A 13541-nucleotide genomic window follows, 5' to 3' on the forward strand; every position below is an offset into this window, starting at 1 on the left:
AAAAATATGTGAAAAAGTAACCCATTATCAAAAGAAAGTTGAATTAAAAGAGAAATTTGGAAATTGACTGTTTGAAATTCTTTCCATGATTTTTGTTACTGGAAATTATTTAAACTCATTAAATATAAAAATACTCATCTAACTCGTTAGAAAACTTGAAAACATAATCATTTTAATCTTTTTAAACATTTTCTTAATAAAACATTTGTGTGTTTTTAAAAAATTACATAGAAATGCAAAATCAAGACAGCTGATTAACATTAGAAAAAACAGAAATGTAGTCACTCAATTTCAAAAAAAATATTTGAATGGGATTGAAGAATAATTATTGTGATTTCCACTTCATTTAAAATGGATCCACATTATTGTGAAGCATTAACTTTGCACTATGACAACCCACTTAACCAAGTACTAGGTAAAATAAACTTGTAATAAGACTTGCAGATCATTTCACACAATAATTACATAAGTATTTGCAAGTATAATAAAGTATATTTAATTAAAATGAAACTAATATTTACACCATTAGTAAAATTAAAAGTTATACTGTAAAGTTATATTATTAAAATATATTGATCATTTTGTATAATTTCATTTATTAATTCCTATTTTTCTATTAAAATTTCAAAATATTTTATACTGTTGTTTATATATAAATTATAAACTGATAAATGTGCATGTACCATGAAAAATATATATATATTTACTAATTGAATGTTTGATAAACACCAGTTGCACACCTATACTTATAAAAAGAAAAGCAAGTCCATAATTTTGGAGAACATAGTAAACTTAATATTTGAAGGGAGGGTTTATTTTTCTTATAAGCGATTTTTTTCTCAAGCTCCATATCATTAGTACCGTAAATATTTTCTCATATGACATAATTTCTAAATTTATGATAATATTGATTATTCTTTTACTTCAATAGATTTTTAAAAGGATAAAACTAAACAGAATTTTTGAGGTATGTATGATACAAAGGGACTTTATTGCATCATACAATTGAATTATCTCTTCAATGCTCATAAAAACTCCACATTTATAGTAAACGTGTAGTTTTCTAACACCTAGATATTTTTTTCATATTGCCTGTCATCAAGTCCAATCCATTAATTATTCTATAATAGACATCCTTAATCTAGGCTTACATTTTTATATTAAGCCCCATCAAATGCCACATTTTAATCTTATTTTACAGGTGAACGTATTAACTTCATTCATCTCCTGTCATTTGCTGCCTTATTTATTTTATTTATTCCTTAGTAGGCACTGGGTTGGACGAAGAGAATGTAGAAAACTATGAGATTTAGAGTTCATTGCAAGAAACAAATATAGTTAATTACATGTGCTATGATAAGCACCATCTAGAGTTGACTACAAACACTACAAAATTCGAGTATGAAGTGACTAACATATGCTTGTCGATCAGCCTTCCACAGAAGTCTCCATGTTAATTAGCTTTAACTGATTGAAGTTTTGCAAGCTAGCAGAGATTTGGGCAATGGGCAGGCATTCGATATATGTGACAGCACACAAGTTTTGCAATATACTTAGTTGTTTAGTGTGGTTACATCATAGAAGTACTAGTTGGAAGAGATAAGAAACAAAACTGGACAGGCCAGGTTATGCAAATATTTGGGGAATTTTGTCATTATTTTGCAGGCAACAGAAAACCATCAGTAATTTGTTAGCAGAGTGGTGGCACGATTGATTTGTATTTTAGAAAGTATCCTACCAGCAATGTGGAGGATGAGTTAGAGATCAAAGGCAGGAAGGCTATGTATTAGACAATTGACATACCTTGAGTCTAGCTTGTCTTAATACTTATTCAGTATATATTAGGTTGGTGCAAAAGAAATTGTGATTTCACCATTACTTTTAGTGGTGAAATTAAATTTTAATGGTGAAATTTCAATTACTTTTAATGGTGAAACCTCAATTCCTTTTGCACTAACCTAATACTGGTGAAAAACAGTTGATTATTTTTTTTCCTTTTCAGTTCCAGAAAAATGAATATTAGAAATGAGTTAAACAAGTGAATAAATGATATTTTAATAATTTTTAAAAATCCTAGCACAATTTAAAAATTTTAAGCTCCTATAATGGACCCTGATCTCTGGTATTTACAAAATAAATCAGATTACTAGTGATTTATTTCAAATTAAGTAAAAAATGACCTTCACTAATCTTTTCCCATCATAACTTAGGCCTAGGGTTTCTTTCCTTTTGCATTTTCCGTTATCTACTTAAAAACAGCCTAGAAATAGAAAAAAATCCATCTATTCTAAGTAGGTAAGTCTACTAAGTATATTTCTGAATTTCACAAAGTTGTCAATAATTCATTTTTGGATAAAGAAAAAGGGGAGAAGTTACAGTTTTTAATATACATTAAATGATTTATGATTTACCTATATATTAGACTTTAAAAAGAGCTGAACTTAGAGTTCATGTATAAAGAATAAATTTTAAAACTAAGCAATATAATACTTAGAAATATAAAATAAATACGCTACATATTTGCATTTGGCAACAACTTAAATTGTGGAGAAGTGTGTTCAGAAGAAAATCTGAGATATTCCAGATCAGACTTTTTTCAGATTCCAAACATTTTGAGTCAACTTTTCCTGAGTATAGTTAATACCTATAAAGTATAATTATTTATGTGTATAAACTTAAATTCCTCATGCAAAGAAAGCCAAATAGTGAAAGTTAAAGAATACTCCCCAGATATTTTATTTTCTATTTTCAAATAAAATGTTCTTAAAGTATTGCAGTATTATAAAAACCGTTTACACGTACATGGTTTATACACTATTTAAAATGTCTATTTGAATCTTTTCAACTTCTCAATGCCCCGTTAATATTTATTTAGATATATATATTTAAAGCTTCTCACTAATGCTTGTAAAATTCATATAAAATTTCTTGCTAGCCTGGGGATATGACAAAGTTATATATACTTGGAAATGCATTAAGATAAAATGTATATAATAATTTTATAAGTCAAAAAAATAAATCCTGTCAGAATTATTCATAAGGTCATCAGTTACCTTATGTGGAAACTAAGTCATAGACAAATATTTATTGAGGAAACTGACATTAGTCTTTCAGAAAAAGTTTTTTTGTTTTATAACACTGAGATATGATACTTTTCAAAGGAAAAGTTTTTAAATAGTCTGCACGTGATCAGTCATTATATCTAATTTTATGTTCAAATCACTAATTTGAAAAATAAGGTACTCTGTGGAGCTGTAAGATCTTAATTTTATCTATGACATCCATAAATCTATAGAATGTTCTACAAAGATCTTACTGTTCTTTTGCATTCTGAGTGACTTAAGAGCAGAGAGAGATTTTCACTCCGTTTTGCTAAAAATGTGTAAGCGATGAGTGGACATGAAAGCATCATTTTTGTCATCCTTGGGTTTTTGTTTTTGTTGTCATCAACAAATTATTTAATCCTTATGACTTATACTTTTTAATCCATAAATGAAGCATACAAATATCTGTCTTACAGAGTTTTGAAGATGGAACTAATAAATTTAATAAAATCTGGCACACTGTAAACAATAAATGCCAGCTATAATTTCTATATGATAGTTGCAATAACAATAATGCTTTAACCTCTCTGAAGTTCCTTTCATTTATTTCTGAGAATACACTATATCTCTAAGCCTGGTTAAAAAAAACTGAAGCTATTAAACTGTGTAATTAAAGAAATGCCATCACATTGATCTGCTTCGAGATTCTACTAAACACTAAGTAATAAATCAGATTTCACTTTTGTATACACCAATAATGCACTCGGTAAGTGATCAAACCTAGGTAGTCTACTGAACTCTATGTAGAATATGTGACAAATTGGGTCCCTGAATTCCAGAAGAGTGGAAAAGAGCGTGGAAAAACTGAAGTCTCACTTTGTCTTCTTCTGAGAGAATTTTGAGAGGAAATCAAAGAGGCACTAAATAACAGGCAAATGATTTTTACCAAAACCGGGAAATATCTTTTCTACACGCTCTCAGCATGAGGGAGAAATGGGAGTCAAGATTAGGCTTTGGAGATTAGGAAGACCATAATGAAAATTATAAGTCAAAAAAGAGGTAATATTACTGAATACAAGCATTGAAAAACTTTGTACATACTCCACTCTGCTTCTTTTATTTTACTAATAACCTTAATAATATCATTGAAGTGATTCATTTCATTGAGAAAAGTTCAATCTTTTTGACTATGTGCTTAAAAACATATTTTACTTGTTTGTTTCTCAGTGTATAAATAAAGGGATTCAACATGGGCGCAACAGAAGTGCTGAGCAGAGCTATCCCTTTATTTAATGACACTCTTTCTTTTGCTGAGGGTTTCACATACATGAAGATACAGCTGCCATAAGAAATGGACATGACCACCATGTGAGAAGAACATGTAGAAAATGCTTTTTTTCTCTGTTGAGAAGAAGGTATTTTCAGAACAGTCCTGAAAATATTTGTGTAGGAGAGAATCACTAATACCAGTGTAACCAGGAGCGTCAAAATGGCTGAGAGAAGCATCATTAATTCTATTACGTTGGTGTCTGTGCAAGAGAGCTGCAGTACAGGAGAAACATCACAGAAGAAATGATCTACAGTGTTGGCTGCGCAGAAATCAAGCTGGAGACCCATCAGGAGCGGTGGAAAAATTATTAGGAAGCCAGCCATCCATGAAGCAAAGACTAGCAAGTTGCAAACTCTGCTGCTCATGATGGTGGTGTAATGCAGGGGTTTGCAGATGGCCACATAGCGGTCAAAGGACATGCCAGCCAGAAGAAAAAATTCAGTTGCCCCCAAGAGAATAGTGAAAAACAGTTGTGCTGCACAATCGTTGTAAGAAATGGTCTTATCACCTGTTGCCATACTAACAAGAAATTTGGGAATACAAACAGTTGTGAATGAGACTTCTAAAAATGAGAAATTTCGGAGGAAGAAATACATGGGTGTCTTGAGATGCAAATCCAGTAGAGTGAGGGTGATGATGGTTAGATTCCCAGTGACGCTCAACATATAGGTGAAAAAAAGGAGAAGAAAAATAATCACCTGTAATTGTGGATCATCTGTCAGTCCAAGAAGAATAAAGTTTGCTACTGTTGTATGGTTTCTCATAGTGGATTTCTATTTTAAAAAATAAGAAGAAAAATTAGAACAGAAGAGGAAAGATCTGCATAAGATACCCATTTTTCTTGAAATCCACAATAAATACATTGCTACACACACCCAACCTCCTTTAACAGCAGCCTATAAAAATTAGCTTATGTGATTTTTACTCAAAATGTTGCTAAATACATGGAACTTTTTGAGTTTGTTCTGTTTTCTCAATGGCCATAAATTTAAGCATTTCAATGGGATAATATGTTGCATCAATAAAGTCATGTCAATGTAAAAACAAACACAAGAACTATCATAATACTTCAACTTTTATATTCTGTATTTGAATTTTTTCTCAAGTATTTAAATTATTTTATACCATCTAGTGATTCATTCTTTGCTCAACGACATTTTTTTCTGTGTTTTTTTGTCTTTTTACTAGACTTCACGATTCATTAATTCAGATTTCAGCTGAGAACTCCGTCTTTTAAAATCAAAGTAAGTTTAAACATCTCTTGGCTTCCACAGTGGGAATTCAATACCCTCACCAAACTTCTAAAAACTCTCCAAGATCTGCATCCTCATAACCATTTTTAGCTCTGCTTTCCCAATTTTCCTGAAAACTTGAATTTACATTTATCTCACTCACTCTGGTTGTTCTCTTTTCTGTATTTATCCAAGCAGATATAAACCATATTCTCATACATGATGCTTGTGTTGTTTAGGTAGTACTTTTGCAAAATATTTGCAGTGACAGAGGAGGGTCCCACAAACAAACTATTTAAAAATAAAATGTGGCTTGTGCCTGTAATCCCAGCTACTTTGAAGAATGAGGCAGGAGGATTGCTTTGAGCCCAGGAATTCAAGGCTTCAGTGAACTATGATCATGCTACTGCACTCCAACCTGGATGACAGAGCAAGACCACACCTATAAATAAATCATTGAAAATCAAATGTTAGCTGGACTTCCCTGGTAATTGTCATTAGTGTCACTGCTCTGCATGTTTCCTCCTGTTGCCATGGCCATCTCTTTTCTTCTGTATCTTATTTAATCCTCTCTCTTTTTTCTAGTTCAGCACATAGCAATTCAAAATTATGTTAACTTTTTTATTTTTCTTGTTTTTCTATCTTTTTCCAGACCATGCTTAGGTCTCATGTTTGTCACCTGAGAAGTCTATCATCACCAAATTTTTCTTAATAATGACAACACTTTCCCTAAGAAGAATATTGTGCCATATGTTAAATTGTATGTGAACGTTATTACATTGTATATGTTCCAGCTCTGGGGGGAAACACGTACACAAGTATTTCCAGTGATTATAAATGATTACAAAATAACTAAAATTTTGTCCTAACCGCTCTTCATTTTCTTTTGTACTTTTCCCCTTCCTTTCCCATTACTTTTGATTGATCATCTTTCTAAAAATGTATGTCATTTAAATGTAATCCATACTCATTAGGAAGTTTTTTATAATTAAAGATCATAGTTTATATTAAAGCTCAAAAAGCACAGGTTTTCCTCAACAAACTCAATCAACAAACAATGAGTTATAAGCCAGAGAATACAGTCAGAAAGCAATTTATATGGACATTCTCTGGCCTAAATTTAAATTACAAAATCTAAAAATAAAAAGCAAAACAGCAATGAAAAAAACTATTATAATCTACTTGACAGCATTAATTTTCTACTAAATCCCATAATAAAATGCTTGCTGGGTAACAGTAAAATAGTCATATGTTTCAAACTGCCATTATAGTTCCAGAGGCAACTGCAGCTGTTTTGGCGAGTTATAGGTAAGATAGATTCCTCTGGGATATGAAAAGTAGATTTTACATGAGATGTTTAAATAACATTGAATGCAACATGACTACATATAGGGAAAATTTTTTTCAAGTTCAGAAAAAAATTATTTTTCCAGTATTATATTTCACAGTGTTTACAAAGACTATGCATACTAGAGGCATATGCAATTATAATTATGGAAATGAAAACGCATTCATTTAATAAAATGCATTTCTGAGATTCGATTGTATGTTGTAAAGAATATTTCTTCAAAACTAGGTATCTGCAAGGTGAAAGGTTCAAAGATTTCTTATAACACAATTAATTTTTTCAGTATAACTTCTCAAATGGTTAGCTTAATGTTTGCTTTGTACCAAAAAAACCAAAAACTAGTTATAATTTCATGCCATACTGTTTCAATAGCTTTACAAAGAAATTATTTTCTTCCTCTAGCTTCATGCGACAAAGTTGGTATGATTAAAATAAAGACATAATTTTTTCCAAACCTTAATTTATTACTAGCAATTTCATTCCCAATTGTCTGTTTTTAGGTGAGTCCCAGCACAGAGGTAATTTTTGAATATTGCATATCCTCATATTTTTATGTTGCTTTCATCCATATTTCTCATCCAAAAATACATTAACACCAGAAACACTCAGGGTGTTTAGGCTTGAAGATTTTATTATGGCATGAATCTTACCTTGGTTCATTTCTTCTCATGATTTTTATTAATAAGATGAAATGTTCTCAGATATATGTTGTTTTAAATTAAATTTGGAGCATATATCTATGTTTATCATATCTCTTCTATATATACATATATATATAAAATCAGAAGAAGAACAAAGAGAAGGTTTCTAGCTTGTTCATTCTGAGATGTTTCTAGTCTATGCCAGGAATAGGATAGCTTATAGTTGTTGAGACTGGAAGAACTATAATCCTTTTTATACACTGTGCCATTTGTCTCAAGAGGATTAACTGATTTAGTCATTTTATAAAAGAAGGAAACATTTCCCTGAAGACTATGGTACTAGGATGTTGAAGATGTATTAAAATCATTTTATTGAGTGACAAAAACTCTATAATTCCTAAGATGAAGTTTAAAAACCAGAAAAGAACTACATTTTGAAGTGGCTATATGTTATAAACTATAAGGTAATTTAAAAAATACTTAAGTTGGCTTACATGTTCATAAAAAACACACATTTCACAAAAGGATAAACTCACCAATCTATAGTGTGGAACAACTTAAGAGCACTACTAAAATTTTTGGTTCAGATTAATTCAATAAAGACTTACATATAAGACTTATAAAGACTTATATTCCTTAGGTTCACTCTCAATGCTATCTTTTCGTGTGGCAGATTTAGAGACAATCAGCTTTAGAATCTAGAAAGCTAGGCTATGTCATCATTAACAAAGAAAATAGTGTGTGAGGTGACATTAGTATATCAGGGTCAAAAGTATAAAAAATTGGATTGAAGAGAAATAAGGCCAATATTGAGTTTCTCAGGACAGACACATGCAAGTCAAATGTGTTTGCATCTGCTAAGTGTCCACATCCATTCTGTAGGAAAATTTTATTGGTTCTACATAAAAACTTTTTTTCAAATTCTTGTACTTTTTAACATTTCCACTGCTAAGTACTTTATACTAGCTGCCATAGCAGATAAATTTTAAAATTATTGAGGCTTGAACACCACACATTTTTAAACATTTTATGATGTATAAAATGCAGTTATCCTAATTATACAGTTTGGTCACCTTTCATGTGAATATATCCACGTAAGATTCAGATGAAAAAAACGGAAAGTTAGCAGTATTCCAGAATTCTTGCTCTTCCTCCCTTCTGGTCATTCACCCTTCAAGCCCATCACTATCTTGAATTCCAGTAGAACAGATTAGTTTTGCCACTTTTAACAAAATAGAAAGCATTTCTTGAAAATTTAAGGTCAAATATGCAGCATGTAGGTCAGGGACTGTGCGCGTTTGTTAGGAGAGGTGAGATGGTGATGTTTAACCCTATGCAGTCATTCAGAGAGTCTATCTAATTAACACTGACATCTTGAATGTAGATCTACAGCCAGCAGGGCAAGATAAGAAAAAGAGCAATGAATCACTTAGGGGGTTTTAATGTGAGGCATGGAAGTGATTTTCCTAACGTTCATGCACATTCCATTGGCATGGAATGAATTCCATTACGCAGCCAAACCTAAATACTAAAACGTTGGGATATCTAGTCTAGATCGGTCCAGCAAGAAAAGTTTTGTGATTAGATGAACAGTGTCTGCTACAATTTCCATCATTCTAATCCAAACTACTATTAAAACAGGAAAAGTTTCCTCTTCTCCCTCACAGGGCGCGCGATGGGGGGAGTGGCTCACTTCTTGGGTGTCCCACTGCTGAAACCTCTAGGGGGAGCATGCAGGCGGGCAGGTTGTGGGGCTCCAACTCCATGGCAGTTTCTAGGGGTGAATGTTTACAGCTGAAATCCCAATGGGTGAGTATTACAGGGTGCTCTTTTAGTTTAGTTGTCTGTAGGCAACTTGTGTTAGTCAGCTCAATTAGACCCTCTGCCTTATCTCAAGGACAGGGGTCTTTCTGTATCCTGGGGTTTCTTGCCTTGGTGTACTGGAAGAATCAGAGGACATGTTGGCTTGGAGAATGAGTGCAAGGTTTTATTGAGTGGAAGTAGCTCTCAGCAGTTGGGCAGCCAGAAGGTGATGAAGTGGGAAGGGAGTTTTCTCCTGGAGTCTGGCCGCTCATCCGCCTGGGCTTTCCTCCAGCCACCCCGGCCAAACTCCACGTCTCGTTCCACTGGTAGATGGTCTGCCGCCCTGCTGGTGTCTGTCAGTGTGCTCTTCCACCAGCGTGCTCCCCTTGATGTCCTCTTGATGTCTAGCCACCTGTGTCTTCCACTGATGTGTTCCTCCTCACTTCTTCGATGCCCCACTACTCAAACCTCTAGGGGGAGCACGCAGACGGGCTGTCTGTATCCTGGGGTTTCTTGCGTTGGTGTACTAAAAGAATCAGAGGACATGTTAGCTCGGAGAATGAGTGCAAGGTTTTATTGAGTGAAAACAGCTCTCAGCAGATGGGGGAGCCAGAAGGGTGATGAAGTTGGAAAGTGGTTTTCCCTTGGAGTCGGGCTGCTCATTGTCTGGGGATCTCCTCCAACCATCCCGACCAGACTCCATGTCATTCCACTGGTCCATGGTCTGCCAGTCTGCTGGTGTTGGTTAGGGTGCTCTTCCACTGGCATGCTCCCTTTGACATTCTCTTGATGTCCAGCTGCTGTGTCTTCTTCCACTGATGTGTTCCTCTTGATGTCCAGTCAATTGTGTGCCTGCCCCCTAGGGTTTTATAGGCACAAGATAGGGGTGTGGTGGACCAGGGAGGTCTGGCGAAATGTAACATTTGGGCAGGAAAGCAAAAATGCCTGTCTTCACTTAGGTCCATGGGTACAGGCCCGGGGGTGGAGCCCTAGCCAGGGACCACACCCTTCCCTTCCCAGCACTTTCCGACTCCCACCTGTACTTAATAACCCACCTGTACTACCTCCCACCTGTACTTAGTAACCTGTAGTAGCCTTATAAACACTTTTTTGCTTGCTTCCATTATTGAATTGATTTTCTACAGAGAATCTAGAATTATGTTTTCTAAAATTTCATTCGGATTTTGCCACTTTTGTACTAAAATTAGCTCATGAAATATATTTGAAATGCAGATTATGACTGGCCAGCAAAATATCCCATGGCGTAGCTCCTCACTATCCCATTTAACTTCATGTCCTTCCACTCTTTTCCTGTTTGCTATGTTATTCATTAGAACATGGACTTTCCATTCCTCAAGCTCTTTGTCACCTCTCCCTCTCCCTTGACCCCTGCTCCACCTCCAAATTCTAGGCCTAAGATTAAATATCATCTCCATAAAAATATCAATTTGAGAAGGAGAGCATATGTGAGGAGAAATGTCCCATCTTTAAAAATCTTTATTTCAGACTTTGGTTCTTCTGAATACAGTCAATATTTGTTTTTATGTATCATTTCTTCATAATCCTTTTATTTCCTAGCTCTACAAAATTATAAGTGCATCAGAGCTGAGAATATGTTCATTGTATTATTCATTTTTGAATACTTAAGATATGGAATATCGCTGACACTAAACACTAATTGAATAAATATGTGTTTAGAAATAAAAAGGTTGAATTATTTGGATATGAAAATAGTTGCAGGTTATTCTGAGATTCTGAACGAGAAGAAATAAGATATAAGGCACTGTCACTGACTAAGAGAGCATAGCAAGAGGAAGTCTTGGCAGTAAGCATGGAGGAAAATTGGAGGAGTCGGAGTGTAATGAGAAGCTAATTTTTAAACATTCAATTCAGGAATTCATCTGTATACAAATCCTCTGATATAACTCTCCTCAAATTTCAAATAAAATAACCAACACTAAAAAAAGAAAGTAATTCAAATTTATGCTACTCTAAAAGCATTTGAAAATAATGTTAAAATATTTTAAAATATGAAAAATGCATCCAGTTTTTATGCACTAAGCAGCAGTCACTCATGATTGAATGAAATAACCTTCAATTTCTCTATAGTTTCCTTTCTTGTCTGAAAAAAATTGAATACACTCCCAAGAAAACTGCTCATTATGACTAAGGAATTTTGTGTGAGCAAAGTAATTTAATAACTGTGTTATTTTTCCTCCCTAAATGTTATTTCAGTAGGTTTATTATTTTGTTGTTATTAATACCAAGTTCAAAAAGTCAAACATTTTATAACTCTGTTAATGAAAATTAGTAGTCGTCTGTTCCAGCCCTCATCCTCCATAACTCCTACTCCCAGAGACTTCCACCGTTAGCTTTTATTTTCCTTTTCTATCCAATACTATTTCTTAAATGATATTTTCAGTTGTAGTTTAGTTATTGACTTTTAAGTATGAAAGGTGAAGATTTGATATCTTATACTTAGCCCTCCTATACACATTTCTTTTTTCTCTATCTTTCCATTTTATTTCTCATAATAATTTTATTGTAATTATCGGTAAAATTGTATTCTAATTTGTTATTTTGACAATGTAATTTTTTTTCTAGTTGAGCCACACCTTACCCTTATTCTGTTTCTTTATTCATCAATGTTTTGTTTCCGCTGGGCCTAATTAAAATTATTGCATCGTTATTTCTGTGCTCTTCAGTATTCCCTCTCCAGGCTAGCCAACAGAAGAACAGACATACCCTTGATAGATTCAAATAGATTAAGCAAACCCTCACTTTTTTTTTTCCTCATCAGCATCAGTCCTGGAGTTATTTTTCTACCAAGCCATTACAGCTAGTTGATTTCTGAGGCTGATGCACAACTTTTGTACTGAAATGGATGTTTCTATAATCATGGAAACTATATTCACCTTTCTCCTGTTTCCATGTGTTGACACAAATGGAGTTTTTAAGGTTCCTCATATTAGGATTCTCTCTTTGAAGAAAGCAATTACAAATTTTCCGTGATAAATTTAGAAGCACTGAATTAGGAACAAAAATAAATTTTGTTTCGAATGAGAATCATAACAAGGCACAAATTAAATTAAGCTATTAAAATAATAAAATCCAAAAAAAATTAAATGCCAGTTATATTTATCTGATACTTTTTCCCTTACACTTTTGACTGTATTACTTGATGATACTCCACAGTTTTGTTAGCTAATTATTTTAAATGTTAAATTCAGTGGCATTTAGTACATTCACGATGTTCTGCCTACACTATCTATGTTAAGTTCTAAAACATTCTGACTGTCCCTAAAGAAGAATGGTATGCATTAAGCAGCCATTCTCCATCTCCTCTCCCGTCAGGCCCTGGGTCATATCTGTCTGCTTTCTGTCACTATGTATTAACCTATTTTGGATATTTTATATAAATGCAATCAGGTATCTACCTGTTTGCAATTATCCTGCTGTATACCTAGTAATTAAATTGCTAAATTATATGGTAATTTTAACTTTTTAAGAAATTGCACAACTATTTTCTCCAGTGGCCATACCATTTTTCATTCCCATCAATAATGTACAAGCATTTCAATTTTCTCACATCCTCCCCAACACTTATTCCTACTTTCCCCTCGCTTTTTTTCTTTTTTTGGTACACTCATCCTAGAGGGTTTGAAGTTGTTTTGATTTGTATTGTAATAATGACTTAGATGATGAGCATCTTTGCATGTCTTTCTGGCACAGCCTGGGAAAGGTGGTGGTGGTTCTGGACTGACCCGTAGTAACCTGTGATGCCGTGCCATGAGGGACATTCATGACTTCATTCCAGAGCTGCTTCCAAAATGCCTGGTGCCATAGCCCATGCGGGACTGTCTTCGAGGACTACGCCGCCTGCCTTGCGGGCAGTGTCCGTGGGACTGTGTTCGTATGTTCAATATCACATTTTCTATGTGCTGCCTTATTTCCTGCATCGAGAATGCATTCACGTGGAAATCCTTTGGACCAAGATTCTGCAGTGGCCTTGCCAAATGGTTCCATAACTGTGGAGTCTAAATACTATTCATTACAGAAATTAATAGTTCAGTTGAGAGAAGTACTGATGACTTTTCCAAACAAATGAACCATTGTAGTTTACACAGAACCATATTGTAGAGG

At 33.8% G+C, this 13541-nt stretch overlaps 1 protein-coding gene across 1 annotated transcript; it reads right to left on the bottom strand.

Annotated features, from left to right (window-relative positions):
• Positions 1 to 4199: 4199 nt before the first annotated feature.
• LOC139355258 (olfactory receptor 6C74) lies at positions 4200 to 12418 on the bottom strand. The gene is made up of 2 exons (XM_024790510.2): positions 12314 to 12418; positions 4200 to 5147 (listed from the first exon to the last, which is right to left on the bottom strand). The coding sequence occupies exon 2, from the start codon at positions 5136 to 5138 to the stop codon at positions 4200 to 4202; it is 939 nt and encodes a 312-aa protein (XP_024646278.2). The 5' UTR covers positions 5139 to 5147; positions 12314 to 12418.
• Positions 12419 to 13541: the final 1123 nt, after the last annotated feature.

Source organism: Macaca nemestrina, chromosome 10 (genome assembly GCF_043159975.1).
Source record: "Macaca nemestrina isolate mMacNem1 chromosome 10, mMacNem.hap1, whole genome shotgun sequence".
Classification (NCBI taxonomy): Eukaryota; Metazoa; Chordata; class Mammalia; order Primates; family Cercopithecidae; genus Macaca; species Macaca nemestrina.